Source organism: Bufo bufo, chromosome 9, assembly GCF_905171765.1.
Source record: "Bufo bufo chromosome 9, aBufBuf1.1, whole genome shotgun sequence".
Taxonomy (NCBI): Eukaryota; Metazoa; Chordata; class Amphibia; order Anura; family Bufonidae; genus Bufo; species Bufo bufo.
The window spans coordinates 81539595-81557849 of record NC_053397.1 but is presented as its reverse complement, the minus strand read 5'-3'; the positions used below and the strand labels follow the sequence as shown (position 1 = coordinate 81557849).

General features: G+C 38.6%; 1 protein-coding gene across 1 annotated transcript in view; it reads right to left on the bottom strand.

The window, feature by feature from the left end:
* The window catches only part of COL11A1 (collagen type XI alpha 1 chain), a 189760-nt gene that overhangs the window by 29612 nt on the left and 141893 nt on the right, over positions 1-18255 (bottom strand). Inside the window, exons 41-49 of the mRNA XM_040407771.1 lie at positions 17900-17953; positions 17297-17404; positions 15005-15112; positions 11267-11320; positions 9762-9815; positions 8656-8763; positions 5016-5069; positions 4827-4880; positions 4682-4735 (exon numbers count right to left, since the gene is read on the bottom strand). Coding sequence (XP_040263705.1) covers positions 4682-4735; positions 4827-4880; positions 5016-5069; positions 8656-8763; positions 9762-9815; positions 11267-11320; positions 15005-15112; positions 17297-17404; positions 17900-17953 — 648 coding nt within the window. The remainder of the gene's footprint in view (positions 1-4681; positions 4736-4826; positions 4881-5015; positions 5070-8655; positions 8764-9761; positions 9816-11266; positions 11321-15004; positions 15113-17296; positions 17405-17899; positions 17954-18255) is intronic.

Here is an 18255-nt window from a genome sequence, read left to right as displayed (position 1 = left end):
GTTTGGGACCCGAACTTGACCCGAACTTGAACCTGAATCCGAACCCAATTGAAGTCAATTGGCACCCGAACTTCACTTTATTATTTTCCGTTATAACATGGTTATATTGGAAAATAACATAATACTTAAGACGGAATGCAAAAGGGACACCTTTAGAGGCATTCCATTTTGCATTCCGTCATAATAGAAGTCTATGGGAGCATAACAGATCTGGCATGCTGCCCATAGACTTCTATTATGATGAAATGCAAAACGAAATACCTTTTAAAGGCTTCCATTTTGCATTCTGTCATAGTAGAAGTATATGGACAGCATAACGGATCCATTCTGATTTCCATTGGACTCCTGCATTCATAAATCATAAATCACCCGAACCTGGACTTCAGTGAAAAAGTCCGGGTTCGGGTCCGGGTACCAGAAGTCGCAAAGTTCGGTACGAACCCGAACTTTGTAGTTCGGGTTCTCTCATCCCTACATATAACATGGTGTAAGAATTTTACATATTAAGCAGAATCTGTCACCTTTTTTGGTGAAACCTCCTTAGCAAAATCCCGGATGACTCTCTTTATTTGACTCAGCAATTTTGCTCAAATCTGTATTGAATAGATCCTGTGCAGGAGCAGTTCAATACACAGCATGAGCTAATAAGTCCTGAAATTCATGAGAGCCCGGCTCTACCTGCCCCTAGTCATTGACTGGTATAGGGGAAAAATGTGTAAATCAACATCTTGTAGGAGTTCAAAGATGAACTCCTGTGAAACGCCCTAATTTGAGATGAGCGAATTTCTTGAAAATTCGATTTGGCTGATTCGCAGAATTTCACAAAAAAATTTGCTTCGTGACGAATTACTTTGCCATGAAGCAAATTTTTTTGTTAGTAGAGGGTGCAATGACAGGGAGCTGCGATAGCGCCGCCCCCGTCATTGTACCACTCAGATGCATACATACATGATTGCGGCATCTGAGTGTACAAACAATGTGAAATTAACATAAAAAATTATTACATCAAACTTACTGCATCCATTTGCGCGCGATGGGCTGGCCACTGCCATCTTGCTAGAGGATCTCGGTCGAAATCACGTGCGGCACGAGATTACGTCATCACGCCGGCCAGAGTGATGATGTAATCTCGCGCCGCACGGGATTTCGGCTGAGATCTTCAAGCAAGATGGAGGCTGATGGCCCTTCACGTGCAAATGGAGAAGGTACGTTTGAATTTCAGGATTAATCGGTTCGCTGACACGGAGCACAAGTAAATTCGGCTTCTAGGTGAATCGAATAATTCCTGAAATTCGGATTAAATTCCACTTTGTGGGATTCAATTCACTCATCCCTAGCCCTAATCTTCTCTCTGGAAAACTTGTTATGGACAGCCCATTTATTACAAAAGGCACCATGGTGGAGAGACAAGGGAATTGAACACTTGCTGCCAGGTTCCCCACTATTATAGCTGATCAGTGGGAAAACCAGCAGTGGGACACTGGTCTACTTAAATTTTCTGAGGAATGTAAAAAGTAAACAACCAGTATAACTTTCTTTAACAACTATTCAGTTCTAGCAACCTTTGAAAAGGATTCATAGGTGATTTGGAAGGGACTAAACCAGGTATAAGCAATGCAAAGATCAAACTCTTGGTTAGGTTGGTTGTGAGATAATTAATGGGTGTCATAAGCTTTCTCTAAAGGCATGTTTACACTTCAATAGAGAAGACACGATCAAGAAGAAATGATTAAATCAATGTGCATTCTGGGTCATTTAGATGCAGCAGTCATTGCCGCAGTATGGAGATGATTGATTATTAGTAAGATTATTCTTCCCCCACACAGTTTCATTGTTTGTCGTCAACAAACCCCTGTGTACATAGGGAGACGTGCTGCCAACAAGCAATCACATTTTGTTTTGCATGAATGATCGGATCAACTGACAAACGAGTTTCTGTACTAGTCCAATGTGGGTCCTTTTGACATACCAACATCTTCAGTTTGATTTACTTCTTTGTTTATTTCTTTAGTGTATGATTTTTACAGATTAGAAACTCATTGTCTTAATGAACTAAACAAGAACATCCAACCAAATGCTGTTATTCAAATGGTCTTCTGAGTTCTTTATATTCATGGACTATCCTAATGAATATCAGATCAGTAAGGGGCCGACACCTGCACCCCTAATAATCAACTGTTAGCAGACTCTAGTGCCTTAAATAACATAGTGGAAAGAGCTGAAAGCAGAAAGCTCCATCCAATGTGTAGTGGCCATGCTTGGTTATTGGGACCTGAGCTGAAGTCATCGTCACTACGCGGTGGACACAGCATTCTGTTTCTCGCTCTGTCCACTGTGTTAGTTCCAGTGTAGCAGCTGGGCTGATTGACTGGAGCTAAGATACTTGAATATAAGAAAAAGTTATACCTAAAAAAGCTCAAAATGAGCTGTCTGTCATGCTTAGTATCAGGGGTGATCAGTTTAGTAAAAGCGGAAGCTGTTGGCTTCCCATTGATGGGTTAACACTAAGTATATATAAAAATGTAAAAAATATAGCACAAATAATAAGATTCCAGTGATACAGAAATGTATTCATCATTTAATGCAATAACAAAGCTGTTCATCACTGTCCCAATAGGTCAACCTCTCTAAATTGTTGTTGAGTAGCTTATGTGAACACGCATTGTAATTATAAAGGCGGCACAGAAAATGTAAAAATAAAGATTTCATAGCTAGTTAGATTTTAGTTCACACAAAAACAATCCATAAAAATATTTCTACTTGGCGATGATAAACCCGCAGAGGGCCTGCCTGATACGACTGCACACTTCCTTAGGAATACAAGTCTGCATTTGTCTGATTTTAGATGACTGCCATTATTATACAATAACTCTGCATGCAAACATTGCAGGCAGAATCCTTTTAATGTATGGGAACTCTAGAGATGTGAGTAGAAGCTCTGGAGACATAATGTTCCCATATCACAAGGTAGAGAGAAGAACAAAAATGGATTTCTTTTATAATGCAGTCCTGTAATCATCCTAATGTCTATTTTAAATCCTCTGTATTTGCATAATTCGCTGTGTTTTGGCACTGATGCTTCCTTAGAGAGTAAGCTTCTAAGATCCGTTTCTGCTCTGCAGCTTTCTTGACATGGTACTTCTAGGACAGATATATGGACATCATTTCCTCCAGTAGTGGAATCTATGACTTTTACTACAGTCGATTTTAAACACACTAAGCACACATTTAAATACACATTGAAGCACATATACTGTATATAACTAGGCTGAAGTTAGAAGAAGGCTGTGAACAATGAGTGTGGCCTGGACCAACTGTTACTTAGCGCAGGACCATAAATCCTGATGACCTCTAATCTTCCATTACTTTTGCTGGATGGATGGTGAGCATATTGATCCGGGCCAAGACATGTAGACCAAGTGTGGTCACCTCAGCAATTTGCTAAGCAATCACCATGACTCCCTAAAAAGGACTTCCTTATGATTACTCCCTTATTATGATCCCCCTTTAAGGACTATATGCAAAAGACATAGCAATTGGTTCACATCATTGCATGGGGTACATAAATAAAGATGACGCCATGTTATTTGCATGACGAATAAACAAAGCATTGTTGTACTGTATATTGGTACAATAAATACTATAGTCTATTATATTTTTTGTATTGTTGTATTTGGCCATTGTTGTTTCTATCAACCATGAAGAAGCACGCCAGCAATTCTTTTTTGCATATAATGGTAACCAGCGATGTTCTAGCAGTGTAATTTGTTTCATCTCAACTCAGTTGCATCTATATATTTTAAACCCTCTCAGTATTGGCAGTTGTGCTATGTGATCCCCAGTACGACCACCATTCCAGAGATTGGTCTGCTATGTGGCTGACTTTCTCTGAACTGAAAGATTAAATCAATGTCTATTAAATCGCTCCTGCTGCACTCAGACCCCTCCTTGCCAAGTTTCACCCTCCATGTTTCTCTGTGTGTCCTTCCATGCAAAGAGTGCTACTAAACATATCATGTCTGCCTTACCTAAGAGACCAGGAATGCAGTAATATGGTAGGTGAGTCGCTACAATGGTTAGCTGCAGAACTTTAAACCCCCCGACTCGCACAGTCTAAACTATGTGTGTGCTGTGTGCAGAATCTCCAGTAGATTTGTATATGGCACAGATTTTCACTGTTTTCAATAGGGAAAAAAAAATAACTATCACAAGCAGGATGCAGGGAAGACAGGGTGATACTACATCCCAAATAATATGCTGGGATTCTGGAGTGAGAGCTAGAGGACAGCAGTTCCATATCACTCATATATCACTTGCAAGACAATTGGAAATGCTGGCTCAATTAGGAGAAACATATCAGGGGTGAGAAGGATTTGGCAACTCATAAATAGCACATCCACTAAAACAAGTATACACATAGCATAAACAAGAACCTCTACATTATTATTTAATGACAGCCTATGCTGCAGTATAGAAGCAAAAAAATACTGGTGTGCGTCTTTCAATTCATTCTATATGTGTGATAAGTTAGGATTTGGCATAGCCAGGAGAGGTAGTCACCTATTTGTATAGGTTACTATCCTCCCTACATAGAGGGTTATATCACTTTGTCATGCCTAATGCAGAATCGCTTGCAAAGCATTCCTAACAAGGAAAAAGGAAGAACATTTTTTTCACCTACCTTATCACCAAGGCCGCCAGGAGAGCCAATCGAACCAGATGGACCTTGTGGACCCTGCAGAAAGATTAGAAGTCATGTAAACAGTATATAAATACATGAATAATAAAATGCATGTTCCTACAGTTACACAATGTCAAATACTTACATCTGCACCATTAGGACCTTGAGGACCTCTAGGACCAGGGGGACCAGGTGGACCCTGTTCAATAAGTCAAAAGAAGTGTTAATTTAAATTATAACATAGCCTATATATAAGCATAAGAAATAGCAATATGGCTGACAAAAGGCAAATATGACGTACAGTATATGTCTATATTGTATAATGTTGCCTTACCATTGGGCCAACATCACCATTCTCTCCCTTTTCACCAGGAGGTCCAGGAAGACCCTAAAATAAGTAATAGATTAACATTGTTATTCACACAGAATTACCCTTAAAATAAGAGAACAATGTTTTGGTAATTGTAGTGTTTTGGCTAAGGTAAGAAGCCAAAGTGATTCTTTGGAGATAATATAATGACATGGTAGTGTATGGATTGAATGATACCATTTATTGTAGTGGGCATCAACAAATGACTATGCATGAAGCAATTCGAGGGTGAAGATTAAAAATCCCTTTACAAGGGCCGAAGAGCGATTAAATAATCGAAAAGAAGCGTTTCTAAGAACTCTTGTTCCCGATAATTGCCCTGTGTAAAGGTGCCACCAATCACCTGATGAATCAGATAACGCTCACTCATCGGGTGACAACATTGCTGAAGCGGACACCTAAGTTATTGTTTCTGGGCAGCAGATTTTGCCATGTAAACTAACGATCTGCTGCCCAGAAACAATAAGTTTCTATGGGATAAGCAATCGTAAGTAGAGATCGCTCGTCCCCATATAGTGAAGAGATTGCTGTAAATGCAGCTCTCCTACTCTGAAGAGCAGGCAGTTATCAGGAAAAAACAGGTGCCTGCTGTGTAAAGTGTAAAACATGACTTAAATAAAGGTGGATTTACATGGGCGAGGAGAAACCAATTGTCTGGAACGATAATTGAGGTGCCCGCACCTCAGATCATTTCACACAATGAACGAGCAATTCGCTCATCATCTGTGGCACCTTGCAGATTATCGGGAATAAGCGTTCGTAGGAATGAACATTGGGCTGTGTAAATCCACCTTAAGACTGAGAAGTCAAATATATTCCCTTATATTTTTTAATACTTTGATTATGTTATATAAGATGCTAATTATATGCATCTGTAATACATGGAAGTATGACAAAACGAGTGTGCTAAATATACATTTTGCATCGGGCTCATGTAAACCTTCTATATAAGTCAGATCTGAAGTGGCGAGCTGCATGCAGTGCACTTCTACAACATTTAGCTATCAATCCTTCAGCTACAGTACTGCTAAGGGAAACAAATGCCATGTTGGCCGCAGGATGTTGGCGGCTGTAAACGGATGATGAAAACTGTACACAGCAGTTGTAGTGCGAGCATGGTTAATAATTTATGTCCTGCTGGGCTAGACTGATGATATGTGAAGCTGCTACTGGCAATGCAGAAAGGCACATCATTCATTTTCCTTCTGCAGCTACTGGCACAATATTATATCTAAAAATATAAATATGCATTGGGTATAGAATGGAGTTTACCTTCATCACAGATTCAAAATTACATTTGTAAGAATGAGAGAATATATGGATAAACAAAACTATCAATGCCATCATTATCATGATTCAGCGGCACAATTCAGTGAACTATGTAAAACAGGATTTTCCTTAAATTCAGGGGAAATGATGAAGTAAGTACAAAGAACTTTATAAAAATACAAAAACTGCACAATGAGTTTCGTTTTTTACTTTATTTTAAGAAATTGACTTGAATGGGCAAATGTGCAATTCCCAACACATCTACTGCTAAATGTATGGCATACAGGTACGTAGAGAGCCCGCCCAACACCACAGCCCTTCCATTTGATTGGAGGGGTTGCCAAGAATCACTTTGATTCAACTGGAGAACCCCTTAAATGTCTACAAAGAAGTGGGCCCTGCACATAAATACCCTGGTCAAGGCAGAATGAGGCACGTGCTCGACCAGTCTTCTCCTAACTAAGCTTCTGTACTTACAAAGTACTTTGGGATGGAGATTTATCAAATTCTGCAGTCCAGAATTCAGGTTTCAAAAAAAGCTGCATAATAGGGCTTTGTGACTTTTATTTTGTTTATTTTGCTACGTGTGACATTCTTACACCACTTACTTCAGGGTTGAAAAGAGCGTTGGGGAAGTGGGCATGGTTAGCCTTTCAAGCTAGTTTAAGCTATTATAGTTATCAACCGCGACTTTTAAAAATGTCTCTATCTTACTCTAGTAAAGGGGTGTAGCATCCCAAAATGGAAATGTTAGACTTAACGATGCACATTTATCCAATATTACACAAAATTTGATACATTTGGCGTAAATTACAGCAACTTTAAAATTTCCCCTCATGATAAATATCTCCCTATGTGTTTTTTTTACTTTTATATTACATCCTGAGCAGTGCGCAGCATAAATAACTGTATATCTGGAAACTCACATTTATTTTTACTATTCAAAGAGCATTGCAAAATGCCTTCTCTATTTCATACTGATCATCCTAGAGAGCACATTTCTGCGCAGTGCACCTCTCTGATAAATGAGCCACTGATAAGCGAGGTATCTTCCGCACGTTCCTTCTCCCGGATTTGCAACATCAGTAACTCTCTGCTTGGAGCACAGTGGCACATGAATAACCCTGCCAGCTGGCATAGTACTGATTACTGAGCTGATAGCCCATTCATTCAGTCTGCCAGGACTGCTGACTGAGGCTCAGCCAGACTGATACCCACAGATCTGGGCTGTGCCATCTCCTCATGCACACATTTCATCTGCTAAGGGCATGGGGCACCTCCTGTGGCACTGTAATATCTTCATCCGATGCCAGAAATGCCAGCACACATTCACTGCTAATGAATATATACATAAACACACTTGCCGCTCTGTTTGCTGAGCAGATTGTGTGCATACTAGGAGGGCATAACATTTATTTTAATAGAGAGGACATCCTCTGTATACTATGTAGCGCTGCACTAGATACCAGCTAACATGACAGGGGACATTTACATAAATGAGATTCTGTAGATATTTGTGTATTTAAAATATGATCCATGTTGCTGAATTAGATTTTAATGTCCATTAGGTTTACATGTCCTACCCAGGTTTAAGAATTTTGTTGCATTGCTAAATCCCTAATTACCCGCTTTACGTTTTCCTGATATAAACTATTATCAGTGATTTATGATTGTTATATCTGATTGTATATTTCTTGCCTAAAATGTTCTGAAAAGTAGTAATATGTGGCTTTGAGATATTTAAAGAGGACCTGTCATCATTCCTGACACCTGTTTTAGTAATTGCTTACTTTTCCCATGTAATACCAATTCTGGAGCATCTATTCTTATGACTCTATGTTGTGTCATTCCTTTATTATTCCTGCTAAAAGTTATAAATTAATTGCTAGCAGTATACAATGAAGGTCCAGATGGGTGTTGCCAGTTGGAGGTGTATCCCTGTCTGACACTGTCAGCTCAGATTGGATAGAGTCACATTGTGCAGGGACACACCTCCAACTGGTAACTCCCAGATGGACCTTTATTGCAGACTGCTGGCAATCTATTCATACACGTCTTGTAGGAATAACAGAGGAATGGCACTACATAGAATCATAAGAGAGCATGGGGAATGCAAGTAGTTACTAAAGCAGACATGTCAGGAGCGATGGCATGTTTCCCATAAAATTTCATATTAATACCTTACGAAGTAAGATTTGTGACCATGGGCAGTGGATAGGGTAAAGTGTTTTTGGGGCATGCATTACAAGGAGTCTGTCCATGAATACTAGAGTAGTTTTTGTAAGGAGTGGTATCTGAACAATGCAATGGAAATTCCTTCTGCCATCCTACTCACTTGAAGACCAATTGGACCAGGAGGACCTGGGAATCCACGAGCTCCTTCATCACCCTTTTGCCCAAACATTCCTTGTTGACCTCTTGGGCCGGGTTCTCCATCAGATCCCTGTGAAAATGAAGAATATAGAAGTGTTAAAATTAATATCAAGTAGCTAAATAATGAAATGAGCTGTACTATATTCTAGCTATCCGAAATGAAAAATGACAGGGTCTACGATAAGCATTGATCCAAATGTAACTGTGGAACAAAAATACCAGAAAAAGTATGTGTTTTTAATGAATCACATGCCTCTCGTGTCTGTTCAGAGTGAATTTGAGCTTTGTATTCTTTAATAGAAGCATTTTAGTCAACTAGTGCATTCAATGAAGAAAAATCTTTAAGAATATATATCTTATCCTTTTTTTAATAAAACATCAAAAACAATGGAAGCGAAGATGTCAAATATCTATAACTAATCATGATAATATAATATCATCCTTTACAGATTCTTATGGTAAGTGGATTTGTTGTGAATGAATCGGAAGTAAATCTACAACACAATTGTTAATTGTGGATTAAATTATGGACTTAAACTACATAGAATTTAAGAGAATATTTGTGAATAATCCACAAACAATCCACAAGACAATGGCAAAAAAAGGATTCTGAATGGAACCTGAAGTCAATATAGTTTGCACAGCTCTGTTCGCGTCAGATATGTGCCCTATCTGGTGGCTTCCCTTATTTACGTTGTTTTGCTCCTCGACTGGAGCAGAACCACAGAAATAAATAGCAATAATGTGAACCTGTCCTAACTAACAAATACATTCTCAGTCTTAAAAAGGAAACCTTCACCTCAGTGTACACAGTGCTAGCATGTAAGTTAAGCAGTCTTTAGAATGGAATATCATGTCAATGATGGCTTCCAGCATACTACAATACTCAATTCCTGCTCTCACTCGTACACTGATTAATAGCATTCACAATATCTTATGTACATTCCTTGACATTTCGGCACAGGAATACAAGTAACATACCAGGAAGAAATAGACTGGTAATATGCTATATTCCATGTCAAACTCAATTTTTTTCACATTCTGAAATATCACAAATAAATTACTTACAGCTGGACCTGGAGCTCCAACTGGGCCTTGCAAACCAGCTGGTCCAGGAGGACCCTAGAAACAGGGAAAGAAAAAGAAATGTTGCTTCAATCATTTATTTGACACCAGTAAGTCAAGATATCACCCAGAGGGCTTCTATGTGCTTCATCAGCTGCACAGGATAACAATGCACTGGAATCTCACACATACTGTAATACGTGTTACAACTATGTAACCATTTTAAATGTAGCTAAAGAAAAATTTAAGCCGCCACATCATTTTGTGTTCAGCGTGGAAGTGTTAATAGGGTTGTCATCTTTATTTATATTGATGACCTATCCTCAGGATAAGTCATCAATATCTGATTGGTGGGAGTCTGACTTCCAGCACCCCCACTGATCAGCTGTTTGAAGAGAAGGCCACAGTAGTCGTCGCAACTACAGTGGTGAGCAGGTCTGATTACCCCTAAGCCATCCCATTCATTTCAATGGGATGGCTCTTTCCTATTCAACTCAACACTACAGCGCTGTTGGATGGATTAGGTGTTTAGGTGTAATTTCACTTACTCACTGCTCCAGTTGCAATGGCGAGCAGGTAAACTGAGGATAGGTCATCAATATAAATAAATATAAATAAAGTGGACAAGCCTTTTTACAGAACCATAAAAATGTAGAAGTGGAATGGCAAGACCAAAGAGAAGACATGCTGGCCACTTTATATTTCTACTTGGATCTTTTAGGGTACATGCATATGGCAGTGGGATTTCTCTGACCTTCCAATCCATATTTTACTTACCAATTTTGTTGCTGATTCAAATGTAGAATCTCCCACAGATTTTACCTTTTGCATAGCAAAGGGTATGTTGAGACAAAGGATTTGTCCGCAACAAAATTCTATGTATATCCCATGGCAGAAACCACTGAGCTGTGCTGCAGTTTCTGCTGTGGGTTTTCATGCATACCTGCTCTAGGTTTGAATTAAATGGAGCTAAACCATGAGCAGGCTCCCACTGTGGGAGGAATCCATGTGGTAACCTGGATTCTTGGTGTGGTCTTCAAAACTTGATGGCAAAAACCCTCGGTCTCATGAACTGTGGTGTGTCCTCCCACTGAAAACATTAGGAGCACAGATTCAGCCCGTTTTTTGGTACCGAATCCACTCTGAAATCCGCGCCCAAAATCCTCTGTCTAAACATATTCAAAGGGTGATATCAGCACTGAAAATCCAGACAAAGAATTGATATGCTGCAGATTTCAAAATCCGCACCACAAGGCCAAGTTTCAACACCATATACAGGAGATCTTGAAGATCTCGTATTATGTTGTGTATCTTCTGTATAAAAATTTCATGTGTAATACGCATCATATGCATATGACCCTAGAGTAAGAAGTTTTTCAAAGTATTGAAGCCATGAAGATCAAAGATTATACAAGCGTAATGAAGTGATGGAAAGATGGAAAGTCAATGAGAGTCTTTTCAGTTATTATCGTGATAGTCCAATAATCAAAGCAGATTTACACACTCACATGCTCGCCTTTATCTCCCTTGCCACCCTTTTGACCAGGCTCTCCAATTTCACCCTATAAAAAAAAAAGAAAAAAAAAAAGATAGAAAAGGCAATTATTCAAGGGATTCCCAGCAGCTTGTGTGAATGTCACATTACTGGGACGAAGTTGGCATTGTGCGTATTGATTACTCTTCATATTCTGACAGCTTAATCCTACCATTGATTACCATGGTACTTGCTGAGATTTGCAGCAAACTCTCCCAGAGGTTTAAATAGATGCTAACTAAGTCGGAGATGGGAGACAATAAGAAGGGCGGGAGGTGATTACTAATAAGATCACAGGAGCTGACACAGAGGCTTACAAGATGACTGGTGAGTATATAAGAAAGTAGCAACCCCTAGTACATAAAAGCAAATGCATTTTATGAGCCATGATATAATTCATTACATAGATAACAAATTTCACCTATGAGCTACACTTTTTATTTTAAAAGATACTAGCGAAAAAAAAAATCCAGAAAGTCTGCCAATCCAGCTCCAGCCTGAAGCTGAGATAACAAAAGGAAATACCACAATATACAGTATAAACAGTATAAAAAATAATTACAAAATACAATATGATATAAAATATAATACATTAAAAAGTTATTTTTTTCCATTTGACCATTTGTTTTTTACTTCTCTACCTTTAAAAATATGTTTTAGATTCTTTTCTACAACAGATTATTCAGAATATATGATTATCTGGAATCTGTTAGGTTTCATTATTGGTAGAAACGTAATTTTTTTTTTTTTACTGTGTATCAGCTGAAGAGGCATCAGTAGTTTATGAATATAAATGAGGTGACTTAGCCGGGGCTTTGTAGAATGGCATTGGTTTCTAGCTGCTTGCTTACTAACCCATCTGTATGTGACAGTTCCACAAGTAAGCTTAATTTACAGATATCCATGTATTTATTCATATCTCTGTTCGGAAACAGATTTTCCTTGTCATTGTGTGTCTAGTGCAAGCATATTCAAGTTTTTATCAGTAGTCCCCAGCCAGACTAACCGCAGGCGAGCTAACACTACATTACAACCACCATGGATTTACTTTTTGGAGGTTCAGCCAAAAGAAGCAGCCAATGTTCTTATGTTTGGTTGTGCACTAAGGTCAGTATGACCCTGCAAACCACGATCAGCCTGTCTGGCATCAGGAAAACTCCCCCTAAGAATTTTAAATAACTTTTTTTAAAACATTTATTTGTATGTAATACTATTCATTACTGTCAGATATATTGGCATACTATTAAAATGATTCTTCATTACATTTAATAAAGCATTTTATATCCAGTTTCTTTTCTAAATAATTGGGCTTCATTTCGTGCTTAATTGCAGCTAGGTCATCTTGCTCACTCTCCCCATACTGTCACTGTGAACTCAGTTGGCATATTTTAGCTACAGCATTATAAATCTAAAAAAAAACATAAAGTTATGGCTGAATTAAAGGGGTTGTGCATCCTGTTTGTACTGATGACATATCATCAGGATAGGTCATAAATATCTGATCTGCAGGGTCTGACAACCGGCTCCCCCGATAATCAGGAGGAGACGGTGCTCTATGCAAGCACTACTTCCTCTTCATTACACTGCCTGTCATATTGGAAGTACTATGTTACTACAAGTACTCAGTCATTTTACTTGAATGGAGCAAGTACTTGTAATTATACTATGCCTCCAGCATCAGACGTCAGTAAGCGGTGGCGGGCCTCGTGAGTTTGGAAGTCAAAGTATCAGGCAGCCAATATCCTTTTGGTGGACTTCCAAACTGTGAGACAGAGATTTATATTGACATCTTTTATCTGTCTATCTTTGTCACCCACTTACTATATTGTTTTTTGTATTTTCTTGTATCTATGTTGAGAATCTTACTGCTTCAGCCAGATTTCTTATTGGCATGGAATTATAATGACACCCTACCCCCTGATGAACCCATTTTAGTGGGGGAAACAAGACAGGGTCTCCGGGGGGTCATTCCCCGTTAACACCTTTAGGGTTAATTAGGGAATTATAGTTGAGGAACGAGAACAGAGAGTCTCCACCGTTAGGATTCTTCTCTGGGCTAAGGGGTACTACAGGGTGATAAGTAGGGTAACTTTATCCCTTTCCCCTGAGACCCCCACCCGTCCTTCACCATATATATATTTTATGATACTTGAGTTATCAAGTGTGGTGTTTGTTAGATTGGTATTCTAATCCAATCATAGTTTGGGCATTAGGTTTTAAAATAGTCATATTAAACATTATAGTTTTAAGGGTCGTATTTTTGCAGACATAAATAATTTTTTATTTAATTAGACCTATACATCATCTCTGAATATCTTATTATATGTAAATGGTGGTTAAAAATGGTACACACTCAAATTGGGTCACTGTTACTAGTTGGTTACCTCAGGGGTCAGTATTGGGCCCTATCCTCTTCAATATATGTATTAATGATCTTGTAGAAGGCTTGACAGTAAAATATCAATTTTTTGCAGATGACACTAAACTGTGTAAAGTAACTAACACGTAAGAGGACAGTATACAGCTACAGATGGATCTGGATAGATTAGAGACATGGGCAGATAAGTGGCAGATGAGGTTTAACACTGACAAATGTAAGGTTATGCACATGGGAAGGAATAATGCAAATCACCCGTACATTCTAAATGGTAAGACACTTGGTAACACTGACATGGAAAAGGACCTAGGAATTTTAATAAACAGCAAACTAAGCAGTAAAAACCAGGGTCAGGCAGCTGCTGCCAAGGCCAATAAGATAATGGGTTGCATCAAAAGGGGCATAGATGCCCACGAAGAGAACATAGTCCTACCACTTTACAAATCACTAGTCAGACCACACATGGAGTACTGTATACAGTTTTGGGCTCCTGTGAACAAGGCAGACATAGCAGAGCTGGAGAGTGTTCAGAGGAGGGCAACTAAAGTAATAACTGGAATGGGGCAACTACAGTACCCTGAAAGATTATCAACATTAGAGTTATTTACAGAAAAAAGATGACTGAGTGGACATCTAATTACTATGTATAAATATATCAGGGGACAGTACAGATCTCTCCCATTATCTATTTATCCCCAGGACTGTGTCTGTGACGAGGGGACATCCTCTGTGTCTGGAGGAAAGAAGATTTGTACACAAACATTAAAGAGGATTCTTTATGGTAAGAGCAGTGAGACTATGGAACTCTCTGCCTGAGGAGGTAGTGATGGTGAGTACAATAAAGGAATTCAAGAGGGGCCTGGATGTATTTCTAGAGTGTAATAATATTACAGGCTATAGCTACTATAGAGGGGTCGTTGATCCAGGGAGTTATTCTGATTGCCAGATTGGAGTCAGGAAGGAATTTTATCCCCCTTAAGTGGGGAAAATTGTCTTGTACCTTACAGTTTTTTTTTTTTTTGCCTTCCTCTGGATCAACTTAACAAATGTATTTTTTTGGCCTTATATACTATGTTACAATGTTACATGATATCTGAGACTGGTGATTTGATGCTGGTTATCAGTTGTGTGAATGATGCAGGAAGCATTGGTGTAGTAGCACTGGAGCATCTGGTGATTTGACTAGTGAGTAACAATTATTTTAGGCAGCTTTCTTGGACAACCTTTTTGGAAATAGGAATGTCTCTTACACACAATACTCTACACAGCAAATAATGTTTATAGATATCAGAGGAGTCTTGAAATGTCTCCTAATGTACAGTCTAAGGTTGTTACCTTGTCACCATCTTCACCAGGTGACCCTTGTGGGCCAGCAGGTCCTGGAAGTCCTACAGGTCCTTGTACTCCATCTCGGCCAGCAGGTCCCTGAGGTCCTTTCTCTCCCTAGGATAACAATGAAAATCAGATGATTTGATCAAATGGACTGAAAGATAATCAAGAACAAGAAACCTTTTAAAAAAAATCCTAATACAAAAATTTCTAGTACTTGTTCTTGAATTTGATTGGCTTTATATAAGCCAGAATAAGCCTAGACAATCATACACATTAAATGCTATATTTTTTATTTGGCTGGCATGACTGGTAATGGTAAATGCAAATACTGTCTATGTATACAGCGATTTGGGTGACGCTCATCTCAATGTAATATATTAGTGGCTCAAAGGATGCTTCATTTCCTTGTCAACAGGAAACATCCATCATAATGATAAATCAAAATGGTAATCCTAATAATCCATGTATCATCAATTTCCCTGAAATACTATCCTTATATGTCATATAATGCAGACTAGAGTGAAGAAGCTGTGAAGATTGAATGAATGTGCCAGCATAGCACTGTATACAATGAATAGAACCAGACAGATGGAGCAGAGGTCAGTACTTAGCTAAGGCAGGGTATTGCAGATTTAGCCATCACAGTGCATTTTGTAGCAATGCCCAAGAGCAGAATAATTATATCTAGTATCTAGTTCCAGTATCTCACCATTGATCATAATATTTAGCTAACAAGACTAATATTGTACCTTCATCTTGTTTTCTTTATTACATATGTGCACATATACTGTATGTGCACAACTGGTTGTAATAATGGCTACACTAACAACCAATGCACATGGTCATATCATTGATCTTTGGATCCGTAATAAAAAGCTCTTGAACTTATATGGGCCCATAATGTACCCCTGAGTGGCTCTGATTGTATGCAGATGGCCACTAAGGTAATTTAACCCATGAACAAATGTGACACGATCTGATTCATGCTATATTAGTATATTGCTTCTAGGGAAGACTATAGAGCCTTTTGGAGGTCCATATGACAGCACATGGTGTGCCTATGAGTTCATGTGAATCAATGATAGAAAAAGTGATTGATGTCCAAAAACATGTAGTATTGTAGATGTATTGTTCTCTACAACAATTACTTGTAGAGGTGACTAACCTACAGTGCCTAATGGAGTCACCATACAGTGGTACACATGGTTCTCTGTTCCAGGATACAGAGTAAAAGCCCCTTTACACTGGTTGAAAATCAGCCAGATAATCACTAACAAGCATTTGTAGGAAGGCTCTTTAGGGATTATCTGCCGGTGTAAAGGTACCACCAATTACCCAATATATGAGCAAAATGTTAGTTCATTGAGTAATATGATCGTTTGTGTTGTGCGGACACCAAAATAATAATTTGCTGGCAGCATATCGTTCTATCTAAACATGATCTGCTGCTGGCATACAATGATTCTATATTGGAACAAGCGATGGCAGTAGAGAGCGCTCCCCCCATACTGTGCAGGAGATCATAGCATATAAATGCAACGGTCTCCTTCACTGAAGAGCAGGAGCTTGTTGGGAAGGAACCCTTCCTTTCTGACAATCTGCAAAATTTTTCAGTGTAAAGGAGCCTTAATTCTCCACAAATTTGTCATGTTCTGGACCATGGATCTACGTTCTTCCTGACTTCTGGTCCTAATGCTATTTATCTATTCCCTATTGCTGCGCAGAGATTTTTATTACTTTATCAATCCCGTCCCCATTGGGTCTCAGAATCTAATTTCCCTCTCTCCCTACAGTACACATACACTTGGTCCAACTTCATAGTAAATACTAGACATTTTTTCTCAAATCTTGCAGACATTTAAATACAGTTCTTGGACTTTCAGACAGTCGCTTTTCTGCTACTTTTTGGAATAGGAATAAAGTTGATGTTTCTGCCTAGAGGCTTCTTAAAGTCTTTTCCCAATTGTTTGGATTATAGAACCTAATAACTGCAAGACACAAAAAAGGTTGCCTAGAGAGGGGACTTAAACAGCATCAGTATGAAGGACATATCTGTGCTAAATAAATTGACTTCAGAGTTTTCAGACATATCTTAGAAGTCTTAATCATGTAGGGGAATTAATTGCACTTTTATCTAGACTAAGCATAAACATTGCCTTGGAATAAATAGCTGCTATGTTAACTCTTTCTTTAGTCTGCTTGTAGTCCACAGTATGCTCTGGCTCACTTTTCGATAGTTTAATATGAATTGAGCTTAGTGTCAGAAATGATATGTATATGCAGTGTGATACTTACGGGAGCTCCCTTTTCTCCTGCCGGTCCGGGCGGGCCCTGAGGACCAGGTCTTCCGGGAAGACCAATAGGTCCAGCAGTTCCAGCTGCTCCTCTTTCTCCAGCTGAACCCTAAAGAAATTTAAAATAATGGCATATCTATAAGCAGTCATGATATGGAAGTGTAAATGCAATAATCGAATTAGCATAATGGAGACAAACTGTTCAATTTTCAATGATTGTTTAGTCCTCACAATATGCAAAAAATATTTCCATAAAAAAACTCTAAATGTGTATTGCTGAGAACTTGGAGAATATCTAGTTTTACTTCACTGGTTCTTTAGTGATATCTTAATAGCTTGTTTTTTCCATGCTACAAACCTAACAACCATTAGGTTTATGAACATGTACCGTATGTAGAGTTGAGCTAATCTTTATAAATTCTCTCCTCCATTGATTTTCTGCTTCATCTGGTAACCCGTGATTCTCAAGTCCAGTGAACCAATTCTACCATCTCTACATGTCGGCATAAACTTTTGCATACTCAAGGCAGAAAATATATAATGTACAATTTCTAGTTTGATCATTTGAGACTTGAAAGGAATGACAAAGAACATAACTACTTACAAGTGGACCAGATGGGCCCTGTGGTCCTTCTCCACCTTTCAAGCCAGCGGGACCCTAAAATAAAATAGCATTATACATAGACCATGGGAAAACGTATCATATAACACATGTCTATACAACATAAGTGTAGCTTTACATCAAGTTTAATAGATGCTCCCACATGATGAGTCGAACTGTGTGGCGATAGACATCAGTGAGAGCATACAACCAGATATTGTTTGACTTAGTTACCTCTAAGGAAATGGAAAATTACATTTACTGCTATGCTATACTTTTCTGTGAAAACTCTGTAACAACTATGGCTTGTAGACATTTTAAATTGTACCCATAAGCCAAATGTTGCTTAAGTGAGAACA